This window comes from Gallinula chloropus, assembly GCF_964237585.1.
Source record: "Gallinula chloropus genome assembly, chromosome: 4".
Lineage (NCBI taxonomy): Eukaryota > Metazoa > Chordata > Aves > Gruiformes > Rallidae > Gallinula > Gallinula chloropus.
Genome location: NC_140088.1, coordinates 30,587,837 through 30,606,446, shown reverse-complemented (window position 1 = coordinate 30,606,446; position 18,610 = coordinate 30,587,837). Strand labels below are relative to the sequence as shown.

General features: G+C 39.7%; 1 protein-coding gene across 1 annotated transcript in view; it reads left to right on the top strand.

Annotated features, from left to right (window-relative positions):
- Nucleotides 1–1,066: 1,066 nt before the first annotated feature.
- Nucleotides 1,067–18,610, top strand: part of SPON1 (spondin 1) — a gene marked incomplete at both ends in the record, with an annotated part of 198,563 nt that continues 181,019 nt past the window's right edge. The window contains 2 exons of the mRNA XM_084263643.1: nucleotides 1,067–1,289; nucleotides 8,020–8,126. Coding sequence (XP_084119769.1) covers nucleotides 1,067–1,289; nucleotides 8,020–8,126 — 330 coding nt within the window. The remainder of the gene's footprint in view (nucleotides 1,290–8,019; nucleotides 8,127–18,610) is intronic.

The window sequence follows — 18,610 nt, the reverse complement described above, 5'->3', positions numbered from 1 at the left end:
CAGCATTTGGGGTTCAAAATACCAGAGTCAATCACCCCAGGGGGGCTAGGTTCACCGTTCTTCCACTGCTGTAAACTACTTTTGTGGATTTAGATAAGTGTCATTGTGCCTCTGCGTGCTGTGCCTTGTACAAAGGAGAAAGAGCCCCGCTTTTCCTTGCTTGCTTCTGTTTGCATCAGCTTGGGTTTTTCTGAGTGTTAGAGCAGATCTCCCACGTTCATTAGGTGAAATGTGTTCATGGCTGTGGTGTGTATGTGGCGTGCTTGCCTGTACGCTTACATAGCCTCTGATATGTGCAGTTGCAGGTTGATGTAGAAGCGAATCTCATGGGTACATCTGTCTCCTCTGTGGTGCTGAAGGTGCTTACACCTGAGAAGCTGCAGCCAATGCGTTTTGCTTGTCAAGTGTGTAGAGAACAAGCGCTTGTCTTGGTCCATCTGCGCCGATTTAGTTGATGATGTTTACCAGGTCTGTTGGTTTTGGACAAAGATGGGGGGTGGTGGGGTGTCGGGAAATTCTTTGAGCCCTGTTATCCCAACAGTAACTATAGACTTTGGCAGGAATGCGGGTGATTAATTTCAGGTCTGTGGGCTCAGCCGGAGCGGCAGCAGCTCTCCCCGCTGCTGCGCTGGATGTCTAGGAGACAGCAGCGTCTCCCGTGCTCCGCTCCTCCACCAAACCCTGTGAATTCAGCTCGGCTAAATAAACATTACCGAGCTGCTAATCACACGCTCTGAAACAAAACAGCACTTCACTCCGGGATCTGGGCAAGATCAGAATTCCCTCCCTCCCTCTCTCTCCTCCTCTCCTCTCCTCTCCCCTCCCCTCCCCTCCCTCTCTGCCCCCTCCCTGCTTTTCCCCTCCCTCTCCACGGCAGCCGCTGAGCCGGTCCCTCCGACCTGGCAGCCTCATGCTGGGGGCCGCTGCCGGCTGGGGCTGACTGAGGCCGCCCTGCCCGTCCTGCCCGCGCCGCCCTGCCCGCCCCCCCGGGCCCGGCACCCCTCGCCGCCGGGCTCCCAGGCACCGCCGCCGCCCCGACGATAAAAAGTTGTGCGGAGCGCCGAGGATGGGAGCGCATCTGCAGCCTCTAGCCCTGCGGCTCCTGGCGTTGACTTTCCCCTTGGTGGCGAAGGGTTTCCCTGACGAAACCTTGGAGAAAGCCGCGAAATCCGAGGGATATTGCAGTCGGATCCTGCGAGCTCAAGGCACCAGGAGGGAAGGGTATAACGAATTTAGCCTCAGGGTGGAGGGCGATCCAGAATTTTACAAGCCTGGGAACAGTTACCGGGGTAAGTTGGCCATCGTCTACTTCGGTACTAACGATAACGGTCGGGACAAGTGCCTCTGGAACTACAACGCGTCTGCCTGTCATCTCTATCCCTTCTGGCGTGTGTGCGACTGTGTGGGTTAAGACAGGGTAATATACTCCCACGCATTACTTTATTGGGGATGCTTTCATGACAAGTGAAAGGGAGTTGGATTTCACAGTATTACTTTACTCCTAAACATTAACTTAGTATTAAGAGGAATTTCCTTTCTTTTATGAATCCTCGCTGCCGGCTCAGCGCTAGCTCAAGATCGCAATTTGATGTGATACGAACCACACGCTCTTCCCCTGGTTACCTACTTCGATAGGATTTCTTCCTATCTCTTTAAATATAACATGGTGAACAGGAGAAGCCTTAACATTCAGCAGGAAGAAGAGGAAACTCGGAGCTAATTGTTCTTGCCCTGAAATATGAATGTTAATATAATGAGTTAGCATATGGGCAAACAGTGATGCAGCACACTGCCAACTTCCCACATTTTCCACTTCTGTTTATCCCCCCCCCCTTTTTTTTTTTCCTGTGGAAATGAACAGATGGTTCAAACAGGAAAGAGGCAGAGACGGTGCTAATGACCACTGTAAATAAGAGATGGAGGCATTCGTTCTCTGCTGAGCATTTCAGATACAGTCCTCGAAATGAACTTCCAAAGCACATTTCGGGCATATTTTTCTAACTAATAGGCAAAGGCAGGTTTTGGTCACTTTTCCCACTTCACCATATTATGTCTTTGGAAACAAACCTTCTAGGAGTATACCGTTAACTTTGTATTTTAAAAGCACTTTGAAAAGAATTTGGATGTTTTTAGGTACCACAAGTAAAGTACTTTATAGGCTTTACTTTGGAAAAAAAATCTTGAGAGTTTCTTCTACACTTCCTTAGATTCAGTGTAAATGTTTTCCCGTTGTATGAATGTGGGAATCTTGGTGTAGATAGAAAAATGTGCACATAATAGATCCATCATGTTCTCTTAAAGGTTGAAGAATAGATCTGCAGCAGTAATTAACCAGTTTTAAGCATCAGTCTGTAATTGTGAATTTTGATTTCTTTTTTTTTTCTGAAGAACTAATTTTAACATGGTGTGAGGAAATGCTCATTACCCACAAATTCCTTAACTGTTCTGTGCTTTAGGATTAGTACCTTGACTCTGAAAGGTTTCATGTTGCATGTCAGTTTGATACATCAACTACGCAGGATAAAGATAAGTGTCAAGTTCTTTGACAGTGACAAAAGTGAAAGTTCTTAAAAAGTTTTGGAATTTACTTCTGTGAAAGCATTAATGGATATTTTCAGTCATCTACCAAAGAAGCTTCTATTACGTGGAAATGTAGGGGGAAAGAAACTCCTAGATGAAATAGCAGAATTAATTTTGTGGAATTATTAGGTTTTAGCATTAGGAATTCAATTAATAAAATCACATTAGTATATTATAGCTTCTTGTGAATGAGAATATTACAGCTAATAGTGAAAAATTAAAATGCAGACCCAAATATGTGCTCAAAACTTTAAGACTGAAGTAATCAGTTGGCATATAAGCTTATTTAGATGGTCCTTTAAGGACACTTTCAGAATGATTGGAGGAATGTAAGTACAGGTTACTGTAACACATACATAGCGATAGCAATGGTTACAGCAGCATTACAGAAAGTTTCAAGAGCTCATTTTCTGCAGTGCAACTGGAATTTATCTCTGCTTTATGCAAAGCTTAGAAAAATGCAAGTAATGATAAAAAATATGGGAATATGGCAGATCTGTAGGGTTTTTCTTTTAAATCTGTGTATTACAACACTGCAGAAGATTTGCACAACCTCCATTGCATTGGAGCCAAACGTGCCTGTTTCCACAGCCCCTGCTTGATTTAATGCAATCTGGCTCCTTGGCACATTCCCTAGTGGGTTCCTGGAATAAACTAATACTTATGCAAGTGCAATTAATGTAGCAGTTTATTGTACATACAAATGCTGTACTCCAGCAAATGATGGTATAGAGGCATCCATTTATGGTTGTGTCTCAATCATTGGTTGATGTGACACCCACATAAGACTCTCAAGCTGCAAGGACTGGAGGAAACACCGCAGCACCCTTGCAGTGTGGGAATCAGAAGACCACAGACACAGCTGCCATTTGTCTTTGGGAAGATTTATATGGCTTTCCTGCCATTGAAAATTAGACCAACCTGGATCTGTTTTCCCTGAGGGGAAATTCCATATGGATCTATGTATATGGAAGCATTGATTTTTCCACCTCTCTGGAAATGTAATAGAGGAAAATAACCTCTTTGAATATGCACCTCCTCGCATCTGCAAATATAGCAGTAAATAAAGACCTTTTCTCCTGTTTCAGACAATCAAAAATGAAGTAGCAGCAGGGCTGAGGAGCCAATCTTCTTCCTTCCCTAATGTCTTAAAGAGCAACTATGACTGTAGGCTTCAGGGTGTCCCACAGGGAAAGTGATATGATTGACTTCTAACACCTTATTTGGGACTCTTGACCCTATAGCCTGCAGGTGGGAAGACCTCTTCCTGGACTTTCAGGCTGTAATATTGTTGCTGCTTCTGTTATGGAGCTAGCAGCTAAATGCTTGTGGTGGGTAGCTCTTCCTGTAGTACCAAGTTTCCTGCCACACTATCCTAGCATCAAGGTCTTCTCCTACCTGCTAGTTAAGTTAGACCTTGATATAACTTTTCTTTCTTCCACGAAAGGTCAGAGTTCTCGTTGCATTCACAAGGCACAAATAAGCCTTCCATTTAGATGGTGTTATGGGGTAATGATCCTTGAAAATATTCTGCCTAATTTTATTGACATGTGGAGTTAGATTAATAATTGCATGAGGTTTCCATGAAAAACAGGGTAAATTTCATCCTTCTAAAAACACAAATGAAATTGCTTCTAAACGTATGTGGTTCCTTCAAGTATTTGAAATTTCTATTCTTCATCAGAATGAGGATTTCACTAGTATAGTCCTTAGATACACCTTCTACACGGGTGCTGTTTCTGTTTCAATGCAATTTGCACTTGTGGATCCATATGCCTTCTCAGAGATGAGCTCAGTTAATGTTAAACACTCATTGTGTTAGTTTGGGGACTTCTAAGAAATGGTGAATCCTTTCCTTTCCATTTCTTTCTTCCCCCGGCATGCAAACTCTTTTCTATACTTTATACCCCTTTTCTCCCCCTCCCCCCCTCCCCCCCCACCCTCCTCCCAAATTCTGAACACTTGTAGTGTTTCTCAAGTTTCACATTTATGGATAAAAGTAGACAGTAAAAAGTGCATTTGTTGATACTTGTGCAAGGTACAACATAGAATGTGCTGTTGCGTAGGATGTGGATTTCCTGCCTGAAACCAAAGGAACAATTGCTTTGATCACCCCACCTTTAGTTGGGGACACTGAGGAAAGAGGAGTGCGTTGAAGGTGTGTGCCAAAGTGCAACTTGTAAGGCAAGTAGAGATTTGCTGGAGGGGATGGAAACAGACAAAAGTAACTGCTGATATGTAATCTTCCTTTAAAGTAAAATCCGTATTTGGAGACTTGCACTGAGACTTAACTGATCTTTGTAGTTTATATTGTTTGATTAATGTTAATTAACTTGATTGCAGTGTGGGCAATACTCAGATGCTTTTTAAAATGGAACAGAGTTTAGCCCAAGAAGGAGAACTGTTACGCAACTCGGAGCTGTTATCTCTTGTGAAAGCCAGATGTAGTCTGACAGTTTCCCATTGCTGCCTGTGCAGTGCAAGCTGCCGCCTCCTGTGCTGGAGCAATCGCTCCAGAGCCAGGGGACTATGGAACTATGGCCGTACCAAGGCTTTGTGTTTAGGGGCACTTCAAATAAAGCCTTGCATCACAATGTTATCTTAGTGTGCTGGGCAGTTCAGAGAACTGACAGAAATTGTTTCAGCTCAGGCGTTAATGTTTGTTCTGGCCTAGCTCAGGGCTAACCATAGCACACATTCATTCATCTTGGTATGCTTCAGCCGAAGTTGCACGGCCACTGAAATCCCTCATGAGTCCACTCTGCTGCTGGTCATCACCTTCCCAGCCCCTCACTTTTACCTGGGTGTCCCTGCCACTGGCAGAAGTGCTCCTGGGGCCACACGCTGCAGCCGGTCGGGGGCTGGACCCAGCTGAACTCTCGGGTTGGGGTTTTCTGTTTTGTTGTACTTTTCAGCTGGATGTGTTCCCTGGTTCAGCTGACAGCACAGCTGCCTGGATGCGGCTGCTGTAGGAGCAGTGCGGGGTGGGGGAGGGCTGGATCACTCCTGCTGGAGGAAGCACAGATTTATTCTGGGTTAAAATGACTGTGCAACCACAGCATGAGTATTGCTAATCCCAGGCATTTAAAAACTATGAGTCAGGCTTTGGAATTACCTTTTTTTTTTTCTTTTCTTTTCTCTTTCTTTTTTCCCCTCCTCCCTCCTTTGCTGATGGCTTTTGTAGTATTTCGGATGTTCTGTATTTTATAGGTAGCTATTGTGTTCAGAATTATGAAAACTGGTTTGATTAGTAAATATGTGAGGAAAATTATGAAAACTGTTGAGCTAATTCACAGCTGGATTCTTGGTTTGCTCACGTAAGTATTTAAGTATTCCTAGTGTAACCTTTTACTCATAGTGATTCAGACTTTTGAATTGCATATAATATATGGAAAAAATTGTTGCATATAAAAGACCTTTATGGCAATTAGTTTCTAAGAATCAGTATTCAAGCAAGTGTAATGCATTCACCCTTGTTGAGTTCAGCAGTGTGCTTTTCTCAATTACTGCAACTGAGAGGCTGGCTGTGGATTTTCATTTAGATAGAACTGCAAAAGTTTGCAGATGGGGTCTAATACTATTAAATATTGGGCAGGTAATGGATTAATGGGTTGGAGCCATACTTAAAAGCATAATCAGAAATTTTAATGCTATATTGCTACTACTCAGTTTCTGTATATAAAATGTAAAAGCTTTCCCCCCCAAAATGATGAGGTTTAACCTCATAATAAGGTTCCATGGAATGAAAAGTGTGCTGAAAACCTGGAGAGTTTGGGGACTTGCTATTATGCGTGTCGCTGCTCTCTATTTGTGCAGGTGTTTGCAGGTGTACAGGCCTAACCATGGCACTTTTGTTCGAATTTTTAACATTTTGTATGTCTCTCCAATCCTTCTTTTCTATTTACATATAATCAGAAAAATTATGCTTTTGTACAAACACCATGGGCTTTAGATCCAAATACAGCTGCATAGAGCTAGAAGTCTTCAAACATCCTTTTTCATATTTTTCTACTATTGAATTTCTAGATCAAAAAGCTCTCCATATGTTCCAAATTAACTCTGGACATATTTTGAAATCCATATCTTTTAAGGGCAATCTGTCATTTTTAGTAATGTGTCTCAATCCCTTGCAGCTATTTGTGTGAGAGGGAGTCTCTTGTGAATACTCTTCTATGAAGAAGTATTGGTAGTTGCAGTTCGCTCATGAAAACTCTGGGTGGTCGTCAGCTTTTACTGTGCCAGTTAGTGTTTGAGAATGTGACAGTCATGTACTACAAGCAATGCTGTCTGCATTGTGCTTACAGTAAAAGCTACTTGCAAGTATTATTAATCGAGTTTTATGACACTCTTTCTTCAATTAAAAAATATTTTTCCTTAAAATTTACCTCTGTTTAAGAAAAGGATTCTCATAAGGTGTTGAAAAAGGTTCAGTGATTTTAAAATTCTCTCAAAGCCCTGCCTCAAAGTCCTGCCTCATTCTGTCTTTCTGATAACATTGAAAACAGCCATTACTGTTTTGAAACTCAACTGTTGCTGGGCGGTGCTTAGGTACTGGTGATGGCAAACAGCATGATCATACAAAGGTGTCTTGGAGTAGTGGAAAATGAGGGATGTAATTCTGAAACTGAGCGTAGTAAAATCATATCAGTCAGCATTATCTTAATTGTTCTCTGCTTGTGGATCCAATGACACCTTCCTCATCAGGGCTGGTGTGTGAAGAAGGGTGTTTTGCTGATGTGTAGGATGTTTTGGCGATAAGACCAGAGGTCAGATTTCCCATGAGTTTAACTTTGTGTCCTGTTCTACCCTGAGTTTTAAGGGAGAGAAAATAATTTTATAGCTATCGTCTCTATCAGCTGGAGTACTATGCTGAGTGAAGGTAGCTGAGTTGGAACAGGCAATGTGGTCATCTTATTTTACAGGTAAATAAACTTCTGTGTACTAAAATCCCTAGATCCCTGTCTAGGTTCAGAACAGGACAGAAAGTGAAGCTAAGTATTCTGGAGATGTTCTGTCATGTTTAAAAAATCCAAACAACGTAACCAAAACCCTCAGAAAAATCACCCTTCCCAAAAGTAACAGAATGCAAAAAAACAACCCCCCAAAAGCTAAACATGCAGGTGTCCTCACTTCCAGACCACCACCACCAAAATAAGACTCCTGTAGGTCTCAGCAGATTAGCAATTAGCTTAAATAAACATTGGTGCGTGGAAAAAATAGCTGAGGTATTTCATGTCATACCAATGTTTTTCAGCTTATGTGGAAACTTGAAGTGCACAATTTTGTGTTCTGGCTGGCTCTGCTCCATGTAGTTAGTGCTCTGACTTTTAATATCAACTATAAACACACACCTTTCAAATTGATCTGTGTGATGATAAGCAGGTGGCTGATTTGACAATTAATAGTATGTTTTTGTAATTTCTGTTTTCTGTATTTCAGTGACACTTTCTGCTGCCACCCCTGCTTACTTTCGAGGATTCACGTTGATCGCTCTCAAGGAAGGAAAAGAAGGTGACAAAGAAGATGACCATGCAGGAACTTTCCAGGTGAGAGAACTTTCCCTAGACCGTATCTTCCTTACTGTATGCTTGGCTCAGAGAGAGATGTTGTTTCTGCAACAGAATGCAGACTATGCTTAAGTAAGGATAAATATTTGAGGATGTTGGCATGTAAACAACATAGCACATTTCATGTTCCGTGCAACCTCTTGAAGAGGTCAAGGCTTTTGTGCTTTGACTTCAGCTTCTCTTCCTACCTTCTTACAGTCAAACAAGCATCAACTATTTGAACTAGGGCCTAGGACACATGGATTTGTGAGCCAAAGTGAATACAAAAACGCTTTTAACATTTTGGGCGTTTTGTATTTCTTAGCCTAGATATTTTTTCCATTCAAATGTAGATTATGTCTCCGAGAAGTGTGTTTGCCACAGCTGTAATGACTGGTTTATCAGTCATAAATTAAATTCTTCTGCTTTATTGATGCTTAGTAGTACTTTTCTTAACGAACACATTCAGTTGGATGAAATGTTTATCATTATTAAAAGGTTCAGAATCCAGAGTGATGATTCACAAAATAGTATTTTCAGCTATTTCAAGATGACATTGCATGAAAGAAATTCTGGAGATTGAGAACACGCATCATATGTATCAAAACGGGTAGAAATTATATAGGCTTGTTTTCTGTTGATTCTCAGATGAGGTATTGCTTGCTATTTGACTTTTCGTACTTAGAAATATTGTTAAAGACATTGATTGTAATTTATTGGATGAGTAGCAATATCAATACTAATTTTAATAATGGTTTATAGATAGAATATTTCATTTGCTTCAAAGAAGCATTTCTATATTTTCAAAGAAAATAGTCGAAAGTTCTGGTTTTGTTGTGCTACAAGGAGACAAAATTGTCATAATCCTGGCATCTTTTCCTGAAACACCTTCTGGGATTTTTGTGTAGCAAATATGATGCACAAAACCAGTGTGTATCGGCACAGTTTTCCTATTGAGTTTGCCTAGAGAGCTTTTTCTGGTTTTCATACATTTTGTAAGAAAATCTAGAACAAGTGAGAACTTACTTGGTGTTGAAATAACTCCATCTTCTTTAAAAGTAAACAATTTCTTAATATTATTGAGGAGAAATCTGTTAATATGGACAATTTGTGTTTTCTGGGGTTTGTTCTTAGCATTTTGTTTTGGTTTGGTTTTGGGTGGGGTTTTATTTTAATTAACTTTATTTTTTCCCAGTGATTTCTGTATTACAGTTGCTAATGTCTCTGTAGCTGTGGTTAATGGGAAAGACCTGGGCTGAGTTTTGCCTTTATGGACAGGTATATGTCTAATTCAGAGAGAGACACTCACTAAGCTTTGCTGAAGTACAGAGGAATTCTGAAGTCAGCAGAGGGGGATGCAAATGGGTTGCAATCTGAAATCAGCATTTTAACTGGCAAATGAGTTTCAAATTTTATGCATAACTGAATTTGTGTTTCTGTGGCACAAACAGTATTGTCCTTATCTCACATTAACTGACATTCATTCAGATAGTGCCTACTGGTCCAGCCTGTCTCGTACAGATTTAAAAGTCTTATTTAAGTAGCCAAGGAATGTTTACAGTGATAACTACTGATGTTTCTTGTATCATGGTTAGGTGCTAGTAATTAGGGAGGAAAGAGATTAGTTCAAGGTTTTGCACTGTTTGTACTATAATGGGAAGATCCTAACAGTGTCTAAACAGCTGTGCAGAGTAAAAGAACTGTGTGATAACTTGCGTGCCACTTGCAGTTACGTATTTCCTGTGTTCAGATGGAGAATATGTTATTCAGTGAATTACCTAGCGGAACAGAACTTAGTTGAAAATTCCTTAGTAGCAGAGAGAGTAAATGCTACTTCTGGACTAGTCAGATAAGGCTCTGCCTCTGTGAGGAGACATATTTACTGTTCAAATACTAGTCAAAGCACATGAATATACTGCACTTCACTTTGTGAGTACATTCATATTAGCCAGACTTTGCAGTCTGTAACCAGGACAGAAAGACAGAAAGACAAGAAGGTTGACCCAAATAAGACACATGCTTTTCTCCATGCCTCATGGACTGTAAAACACCATCTTTTCAACCTTGGGAGTACCACTTTCAAATCATGGCATATAGGTTGCTATGTCTTTTATGGGAAAAAGCTGAATCCTGCTCTACTTAAGTCACAGTCCCACTGGGATTGTGCTTCTGTTTTGCATGGCTGTTAAACAGAACAACAAGGTGTAATGCCTCAAAGTACTGTAGAGGGGCATGTGCTGGAGTAGCAAGGTGTGAAATAAGGACTAATGTCTCCATGACCTTTATGGAAAGGTCAGACTGGAAAAACATAATTTTCAGTGGTCCCACTCATGCAGGTTGAGTGCTGCTGCCCGTTTCTACGAATGAATGCGGAGTAAGCAGCTGCCATGAGTTTGCCCTGTTTTTACAACCTCCTTATGGCTCATTTACTCTTGTCTGACTCTGCAAGTCAGCAGGTGCGGTCAATCTTCATTAATCGTTAAGCTGTGGGGTCTTGAACCTATAAATAGCACAGCTGTTAAAATTCTTGGTAGAACAGGTATTTTTTTTATGTACCTTTTTTCTTACCTTTACACTTGCCATGGAGTAGAGACCTTAGAGAGGCGTTGTTGTTTGGACTCTACCATTCTAAATGTTTTTCTCTGAGAAAATAGAGACTTTTAAATCTGAATTTACTATTTGTTTATTTAATGCAGCTGAACTTTTTCTTTGTCATCGTAGCACATCCAGGGCACAATTTGGCTTTAAAGTAAACACATCCTGTTGTCTCCCAAAAACATGCAAACATATGTTAAACGGCTAAGTTAAATATGGTCGGGGAATTAGAGATGCCAAACTCAGTCATAGAGGTTTGGGGATATAATAATACGACTTATGCCAGTGGTAATTGCACTACCCAGTGTGGCACTGGGAAGGCTTTGGATATCATGTCCCATTGGCCTATTTACACAAGCCATTCCCAACTGTTGTCATGCAGACTGCTGATCTTTCTCTTTTGTAATGTTTAGTAACAGTCTGCAAATTGTTTGAAGGCAAATTATGCTCGAGGGCAACAATCAAGCACTGATTGACTATAGAACAGTATGTATACAGGCCATTTTAATCAACATATGTATGCAAAGTAACAGGCATAGTCCGGTAAATAATGTAGAATAACAGAAATTTAGCGGTGAACCTCATCTGTCTTCCTCACTCACAGGAGGTAGGAAATTCTAAGGAAACTATTGGTGAATATTTTCTGGATCTGTCTTGAAGTATGAACAACAACAAAAAGTTGTGACCTTTTCAAACACGTCAATATATTTTATTTTATAGAAAATTTAAGGGAAACTTTATAGAGCTTTTACTCTTTTTAAAGAGCTCTCTTTATAGAGCATTTCTATCTAAACTGAGTCTTCAATTACAGTGGTGAATTTGCTCTCTTATCAGATTATATTTCTAAATTAAGAGCTTTCTTGATATTTCATGAGTTATTGTGAAATTTCCCTTACTCTTTCTCGAATTCCATGCACTCTCTACCTGTTTCTTATTAAAATTTCCATATTTCATTGTAGGACATACTTATTTCAATTTTGCCATTTCTGCAGTCAAGTGTAGACTTCAGTTTTATATATATTCTCCAGAACTGTACACAACAGAATTTAGACACAGTAATCCTTTGGAGTATCGTAATCGCTTCTCTTCATGCAGAATCCTCTAAGTGTGTGCATCTAGCATTTATTGCAGGAATATCTCAATATCATACAGGAGGTCCACAATAAAGTCCTAAATCCTTTCCTGCCTGTGCTGCTCTCTCTGTTGTGATTCCTCATTTTCTGTCTATGCACTTCATTCCTTCTCAGTTTGTCCTTTTGAATTTCATATTGATTTAATTTTCAATTTACCAAGTTTCGAACTGTGGCTATCCTTCAAAGTTCTCACCATTCCTACAAAAAATTGTGTTATCTGTGGACTTTATAAATACATGTTTGACAATTAAACAGTGAATATAAAATACGGTGTGCAAATGTTTTCTCATGTACTGTGGTGAACCGAGGTAGCAAAACTCAAAATTAAACACTGCTCGGTATTGTTTTGGCATAATCCGTTGCTAGAATCTGATGTCCACTATTTCTGTGATAGTTTAGTATTAAATCCATTCGTCATAGTAGTGTCTGGAGGTTTTCTTTTGATTTCCTTTTGCTCTAGAGTGAATTAAGAAATTCTCAGTTTAGGTCACTGAATTAAACAACCCCTCAGTGCAAAACCAATGTAAGAATATATAAGCAAGGCAGTAGCAAGAAGGAAGGACTCATTAAGAGTATGGGATTTATAAAAGCCTAGGGATGGCTACTGAATAAGAAAACATTTAAGGAAACTTGGAGCAGTAGTGAGACAAGGGAGGTAAGTGGTCCTTTATTCGAAGTCCTTATCTGGGTTTACCCTGAAACAATAGCCCCAACCATTACCTTCGTTTTCAAAGACATACTGAGTGGTCACCGCTTCTTTTGATGCTGTTTAGCTGGCCGAAGGGCCTACCAAAGCTTTTAGATGTAAAGGTATTTTTACAAACTCTTGGCAAAGCAGTTCCTCGATTGTTTTTCAGCATTTTGTGGGAATCTCATATCTTCTTGAGCAGTTGATACATGGCATTTTGAAAGAAACAGTCTTAAAAAGCTTTTAGCCGTGTCTCATGATTAGTTTTCGAACCAAATTTGTTTATATTATTAAGAAAGTTAATGACTGCAATTATTTATTAAGCTTTTTTATCTTAAAAGTTAAGCTATGCTTATGTAATCTTGATGTTGCACTCATCTTGTATGTGATTTTTTTAAACCTTTTATCCCAATATAAGCACATCAAGCTAATTAGTAAATGGCTTATTCTGAGATGTATGAAACGATGCAGTTTTATTTAACAGGTATTCAGAACTTTCAGGTATTTCACTCATGTTTCCATTCAGTAGGTTGCCTTCCCAGCATCTTATCACTGTAACTGAGTCTGTCATCTTACTGTTTACAAGCATATTGAAGTAATGCATTTGCAAATCGGGGGGGGGGGGGGGGGGGGGGAAGAATTTTCAGTTCTTAGTGAAATCATGTAGTTTAGGTTTCTTAGTAAATCTTCCTCATGCTACTGAATGAAAAAAAGAAATACTAACTTACATTTCAAATTATAAAAATTCTTCATAGTTTTCATAAAGGAGGGCTGAGAAATTACAAGTAGGAAACATAAGCCTTCAGTGACATATGACGTGGAGTGGGCAAGAATGGATACTGACTATTTGTGGTCCTAAACCAAGTTAATTATGAGGGCATGCTATATATACCTACTTTACATTTATCAAACAGAATACATAGTTGTGTACTTAGGTCTCAAAGAGAGAGGTGCTCTACCACTAAAATGTAGTTGCATCCAAACCCCTAAGTGAAATTTCTCTTTCTGCAGTATTGATCAACAGTTCTACTATCAGCAGGAGATGAATCACTATGAAATAGCTGTGCAGAGTCACTAACTCCATTATTTCAAGCTATAATTGCAGGAGTATGTTAAATATGAAAGAAGAGGAATATGCCACGTATATTGACACTGAGAAGGTAGAGATTAGATCTGAGTCTCTGAAGTTTGTCTTCTGGTCTTTTGCATTTGCAAGAGTATTCCTGAATTTTCTTTCTATAAGAATCATTGCCTGTATTACTGTAGACACAAATAGTTTTATAATGGTGAAATAAGCTCAAGTTCACCTTTCCTGTAGGGCATAACTGATTGTCCTTAATGAAAACTTTCACACATCTTTCTAGAATCCTGACTTTCATTCCATTATACTCAGGGATTAATAAGAATTAAAAAAAAAAAAAAGAAAAGAAAAAGGTACCTGCCACAGCCAGTTCTAGCATTGATTGGAAATGTGGACACCTTGAATGAGATTAAATACCAAAATCTCTGCTACACTGGAGAAACCTTAACTATTTATTGACAAGGTTTTGGTTAAAAAAATTCCCAGGAGATAGTTATGTCTTGCTTCAGACAGTAAAAGATAACTTAAATTAAGAGTGGTGAGCCCCAAGAACTTGCAGAAAAGAAATAGTTCTCAGAGAGTGATTACTTGCTACTGGTGAGGCTGTGGAAAAAGTAAACTGGACTCCAATGATGTAGGGGTTTTTTGCATCCTTTTGTTTATTTTGTTTGTTCTGGTTTGGGCTTGGATTATGAATGAGGAAAAAGATTTAATATTGTAAAGTTTTCCACTTTTTGCATATACTAAATGCTGGCTTGTTTTACCTTGGGAACTTCCTCAACTCACTGGATACATAGTTGCTGTGGGTTTTGTTTTAGAATCAATTATCAAAACCATAGAAATGCAGAGACAAAATCAGAAACTATAAGAAACTTCTGCGTACTGCTTCCTTATGTAATTAAGTGGTTCTTTGAAGTACTATCTAACACACCTTTACAAAGAGGAATTTCATATTAAACTGTACTTGCTTGCAATGTAATTTAGTTTGCTGCTGAATGAGAATGGGATTCGGTTTCTTAGCTTAGCCTCTTCTGTTGACCACTTATCTCACCTTTGCAAGTTTTAATATAGCTTCTTGTTTTATAGTATAATAGGCAAACAGGTAAGAGGCTTTCTCTGAAAGCCCTCTGGGTCTTGCGTGGCCCAGACTCTTCCAGCATGGATGCTGGGAGGGTGAGAGACCAACAGGTACCAGATAAACACGGCAGGGTGTAAGGTCAGATTGTAAGGAAGAACTACTTCTATGCAGACAGTGGCAGATGTTGCCCAGGGAAGACTGTGCGGTTTCTACTCTTGGTCGTTTTGAAGACTTGCCTGGATACAAATAATTGTATTTCTAGTAATAAAATTGATAACTGGCATTATGAACAGGTGCCAATGCATGGAGTACTGCCCTACTACGTACATGGTCCAGGACAGTTAGACTTAATCTGCAATGTGAGATGTGTACAAATGCTGATTTACATGGACATTTGAATTAATCCAAACAAGTTCATATCAAAATTCTTGCCTTGTATACCTTTGTGCTAAATATTCATACCATAAGCACTCAAACGAGAGACATCTTACTCCCCAGCTCCCCTTTTATAGGATATGCACATGCTGATAGGAGAGTGATTGTGTAACCCTGACTTCCTCTCAGCCAGCTTAATTTTAAATATCCTGGAGTGCTTTGTGTCTGGATTTTCTTGGTATATCACTACTATCACTTTTAAAATGCTATTAAAAAATATAAACAGTAGTTGACTTTAGTGTCTTTTTGAAAACCAAACTGCACAAACAAACCAAAACCCAAAAACCAGGAAGCGTGCCTCTTGAGATATGTTACCTAAAACTCCAGACTCCTTTGCAGATCCAAGGCTTATGAAAGTCAGGTTATCACAGGTCTAACTTCTGCTCTGTTTTGCAGTCTGTCAGTGCATCCAGCATAGTGCAGTGTCAGACTACGTCATGGTGTAAACTATCAGAATTGTCTAACTAAATGTCCTGTTAAAAAAGGTGTATCTACTAGTTTATTCCTTGGATTGGCAAGATTTCTGGTTCAAAGAGGCCCATTAGAGAATTGTTTCCTAGAATTTGGCACTGACACTTAACAAGTTAGCTCCACTCTGTGAGAAGAAAAGAAGAAATGACACTTGAAGCACTGTCCCTTTCTAACTTAGAGACTCCAGTCTGTTCTTCAGACATATCGTCAGCACTGAGAGTCCCCTTCTTGGCTTTTTGGGACTTGGGACCATTTGACACCTCATCAGGGTCCTCTGTTCATATCTTGCTTCCAGATTTGAGGCCAGTTTGCATTTGCAATTATTTCATTCAGAGCCAAAGTCTTATTCTGGAGTGTCCAGATTCCACTCTCTTTTTGTCAATTGGTAGAAGCTGTATGTTGCTTTCCTGGGCAATATTTAAGAGCACAAAATCCACCTCAGTGACTTGAAATATGTTTCAAAAGTACCTTTTCTCCAGCCTAGGTAATCTAGTGTTTTTCAGTGTTAGTCTTTCTTCAGGTGACAACTCAACAGGGCCGGAAATTTTAGGAAAGACATTTTAATCCTCCAGCAACAGCCAGATGCTTCGCAGGTACCATAGGGTAACTGTTATGGGTTATAACTCTGGCTGTATGTAGGCTCTGGGTTCATTGAATGACTATTCAGCATCTCTTTCTAAATTCATAATGTTGCCATCAGGCTTCACTTCCGAGATTTCCCTTTTGGTCTCCTCATTATTTACTAGCTTCATCTAAGGCACTCATCAATTACTCTAGATTCTTTGTGTCTCTACTGAGAAAGATCAGCAATTTTATCTCATTAGCTCCTATTATCCTTCTTTAATGCTCCAAGAATTATCTCTGATGTAGTTATTTGCCATTCTGCAGCATCAGAAAACTTTAAGTCTGTCAGTTCCAATGAACGAGACCTTAGAGCAAGTGTCTGTTCTTTGCACTTCGACTTTACTCTTAGGTTACAAAGCTTTTATCAGGTATTCCCTACAGATATGGACTTCTTCAGCTATCACTGCCTGTAATCCTGACTAGGATAGCTATGGATCTGGACAACCGTGCTACCCACATAACGACACAGGGCTTTTAAAAGGAAGGGTTATTCTGGGAAAACATGCTTAGTCTGACACTTCTCTTCAAATGAGCTCTGCTGGAGACCAGACTATAGTGACTAGACTATAGAAGTACAGATTTATGTCTGTACTTTTGGAAGTCTTTTGTCATAATACGCTTTATTTTTCCTTCAATTGATTCTGTGTGTGAGGAGGGAAAGATGTGTGTGAAGGTGATGATGAAGGGTGAGGCTCAACTTGGCAGTTTCTCCAGGATATATGGACTTTTCTACTACTTAAATAAAATACTGCTGTGGTCCTCTGGACTTTTGAGGAAGGTAGACATATGCAACAGAAAGTTTATCAATTAAATTTAAATGGTCTCTTTTTTTTTTTTTTTTTTTTCTCTTCTCCATTGTCACCAGAGGTTCTAGCAAACAGAATGGCTCCTTTAAATTCAGGAATTTACCTACCTGATTGTTCGTGAATGGCTGTTGCAGGGGAAAATCCTTCCTTCAGGCTTTGTAGTCAAGTGAGACAAGTTCTCATCACAACTCATTGCTGAATTAATTGCTGCCAGACTAAACTTACTGCTTGCTATGCCAATTGTCTTGAGAACTACTTTCTGAATTCAGGAGGCAATTTTGCATTACCATGGGGACAATATACTTAACTTTCATTTTTCTAGACTGCAGATGTACCCTTTCCCAGACCTAGGTATGGTCCACTTTGACAGTCTTCCTCTTTTACAAATATTCCCTTCCTAGTGGTGGTAGGGACCTCAGTGTTTGCGAAGGGATACTATTTCAACATCCTTTACCGTCCTGAACAGTTGTAATTGATTGTTCTCTTTGGTCTGATAGTTCTTTCTCATGACCTAACAACCCAGGATCATAAGTCATCTGATCACAGTGTATTTATTCTACGTTAGAATAATGCAAGACCTGTTCAGGGAAAGAACCATATCTTTTTTTTTCTGGTATATTCAACGTATGTCTTTTGGTGCTTTGTCCTAATACACCTTTAAAGAAGTCTTTAATCATTGCACTTCATGCAGTCATGAATGGAAATCCATAGTGTCCTCAGAATGATACACCAGCACTCACACAACTGAAAAATATACCTTCTCATCCTAAACGTGTCAGATATTTTACTTCGATTACATTTTTCTGACTAGGATGTTTGTTTTTCTTTGGTCTATTTTCTCTGAAAACTGCAAGGCAAGGGTAGCTTTAAGTCATCTTTTCCTGACTATGTAGAGTCCCAGACCAAAAAGCCATATAACACTGCTTTTCTTCTCACACTTACTCTTTTCTCCTGGAATCTGTCTCACCCAACTGCTAGATTGCTTCAGTATAAAGTGAGCATGTTCATCCCTGGTTTGTGAAGTCTGGGATTGTAAGGATACTACTAGCTGAAAGTACTTACGCAGTAGGATTTCTTTAGACATACGGACCAAGGTCAGTCAACAGAATTTCTCCTGGTCTGTCACCCCACATTCTGATATTCTCCAATTGCTTGCTATATACCTTAGTCTCTTGCTTAATGTTCACCTGAACGCTAGCTCCTTCTTTTAACATAAGGCACTGCAGGAGAAGTTCTTTGTGTTCATCTGTTACAAAACTAACTTTTTAAAGGCTTCCTAAGGCACTGTGTCCCAGTGAGCCATACCACCAGTGAGACCTGTGCTCAGTCCAGTCTGTTCTCCTGCAACCTTTCTGTTAACCACTCACACTGATCCCAGTTGGCTCCCTGCATCTCATTCAGTGTGGATTTCCTGGCTGTGGTCATCATGTCTATAGGACTCATGCTTTGATGGATGATTTCTCATCTGCTAAATTGTTCTCTAACAGAATTGCCTTGGTACCAGTGCTGGACTGTCATCTTGGCAGACAAAGAGAGGACATCTGGCTTTTACTTTAAGCAGGAGATAAAGTTA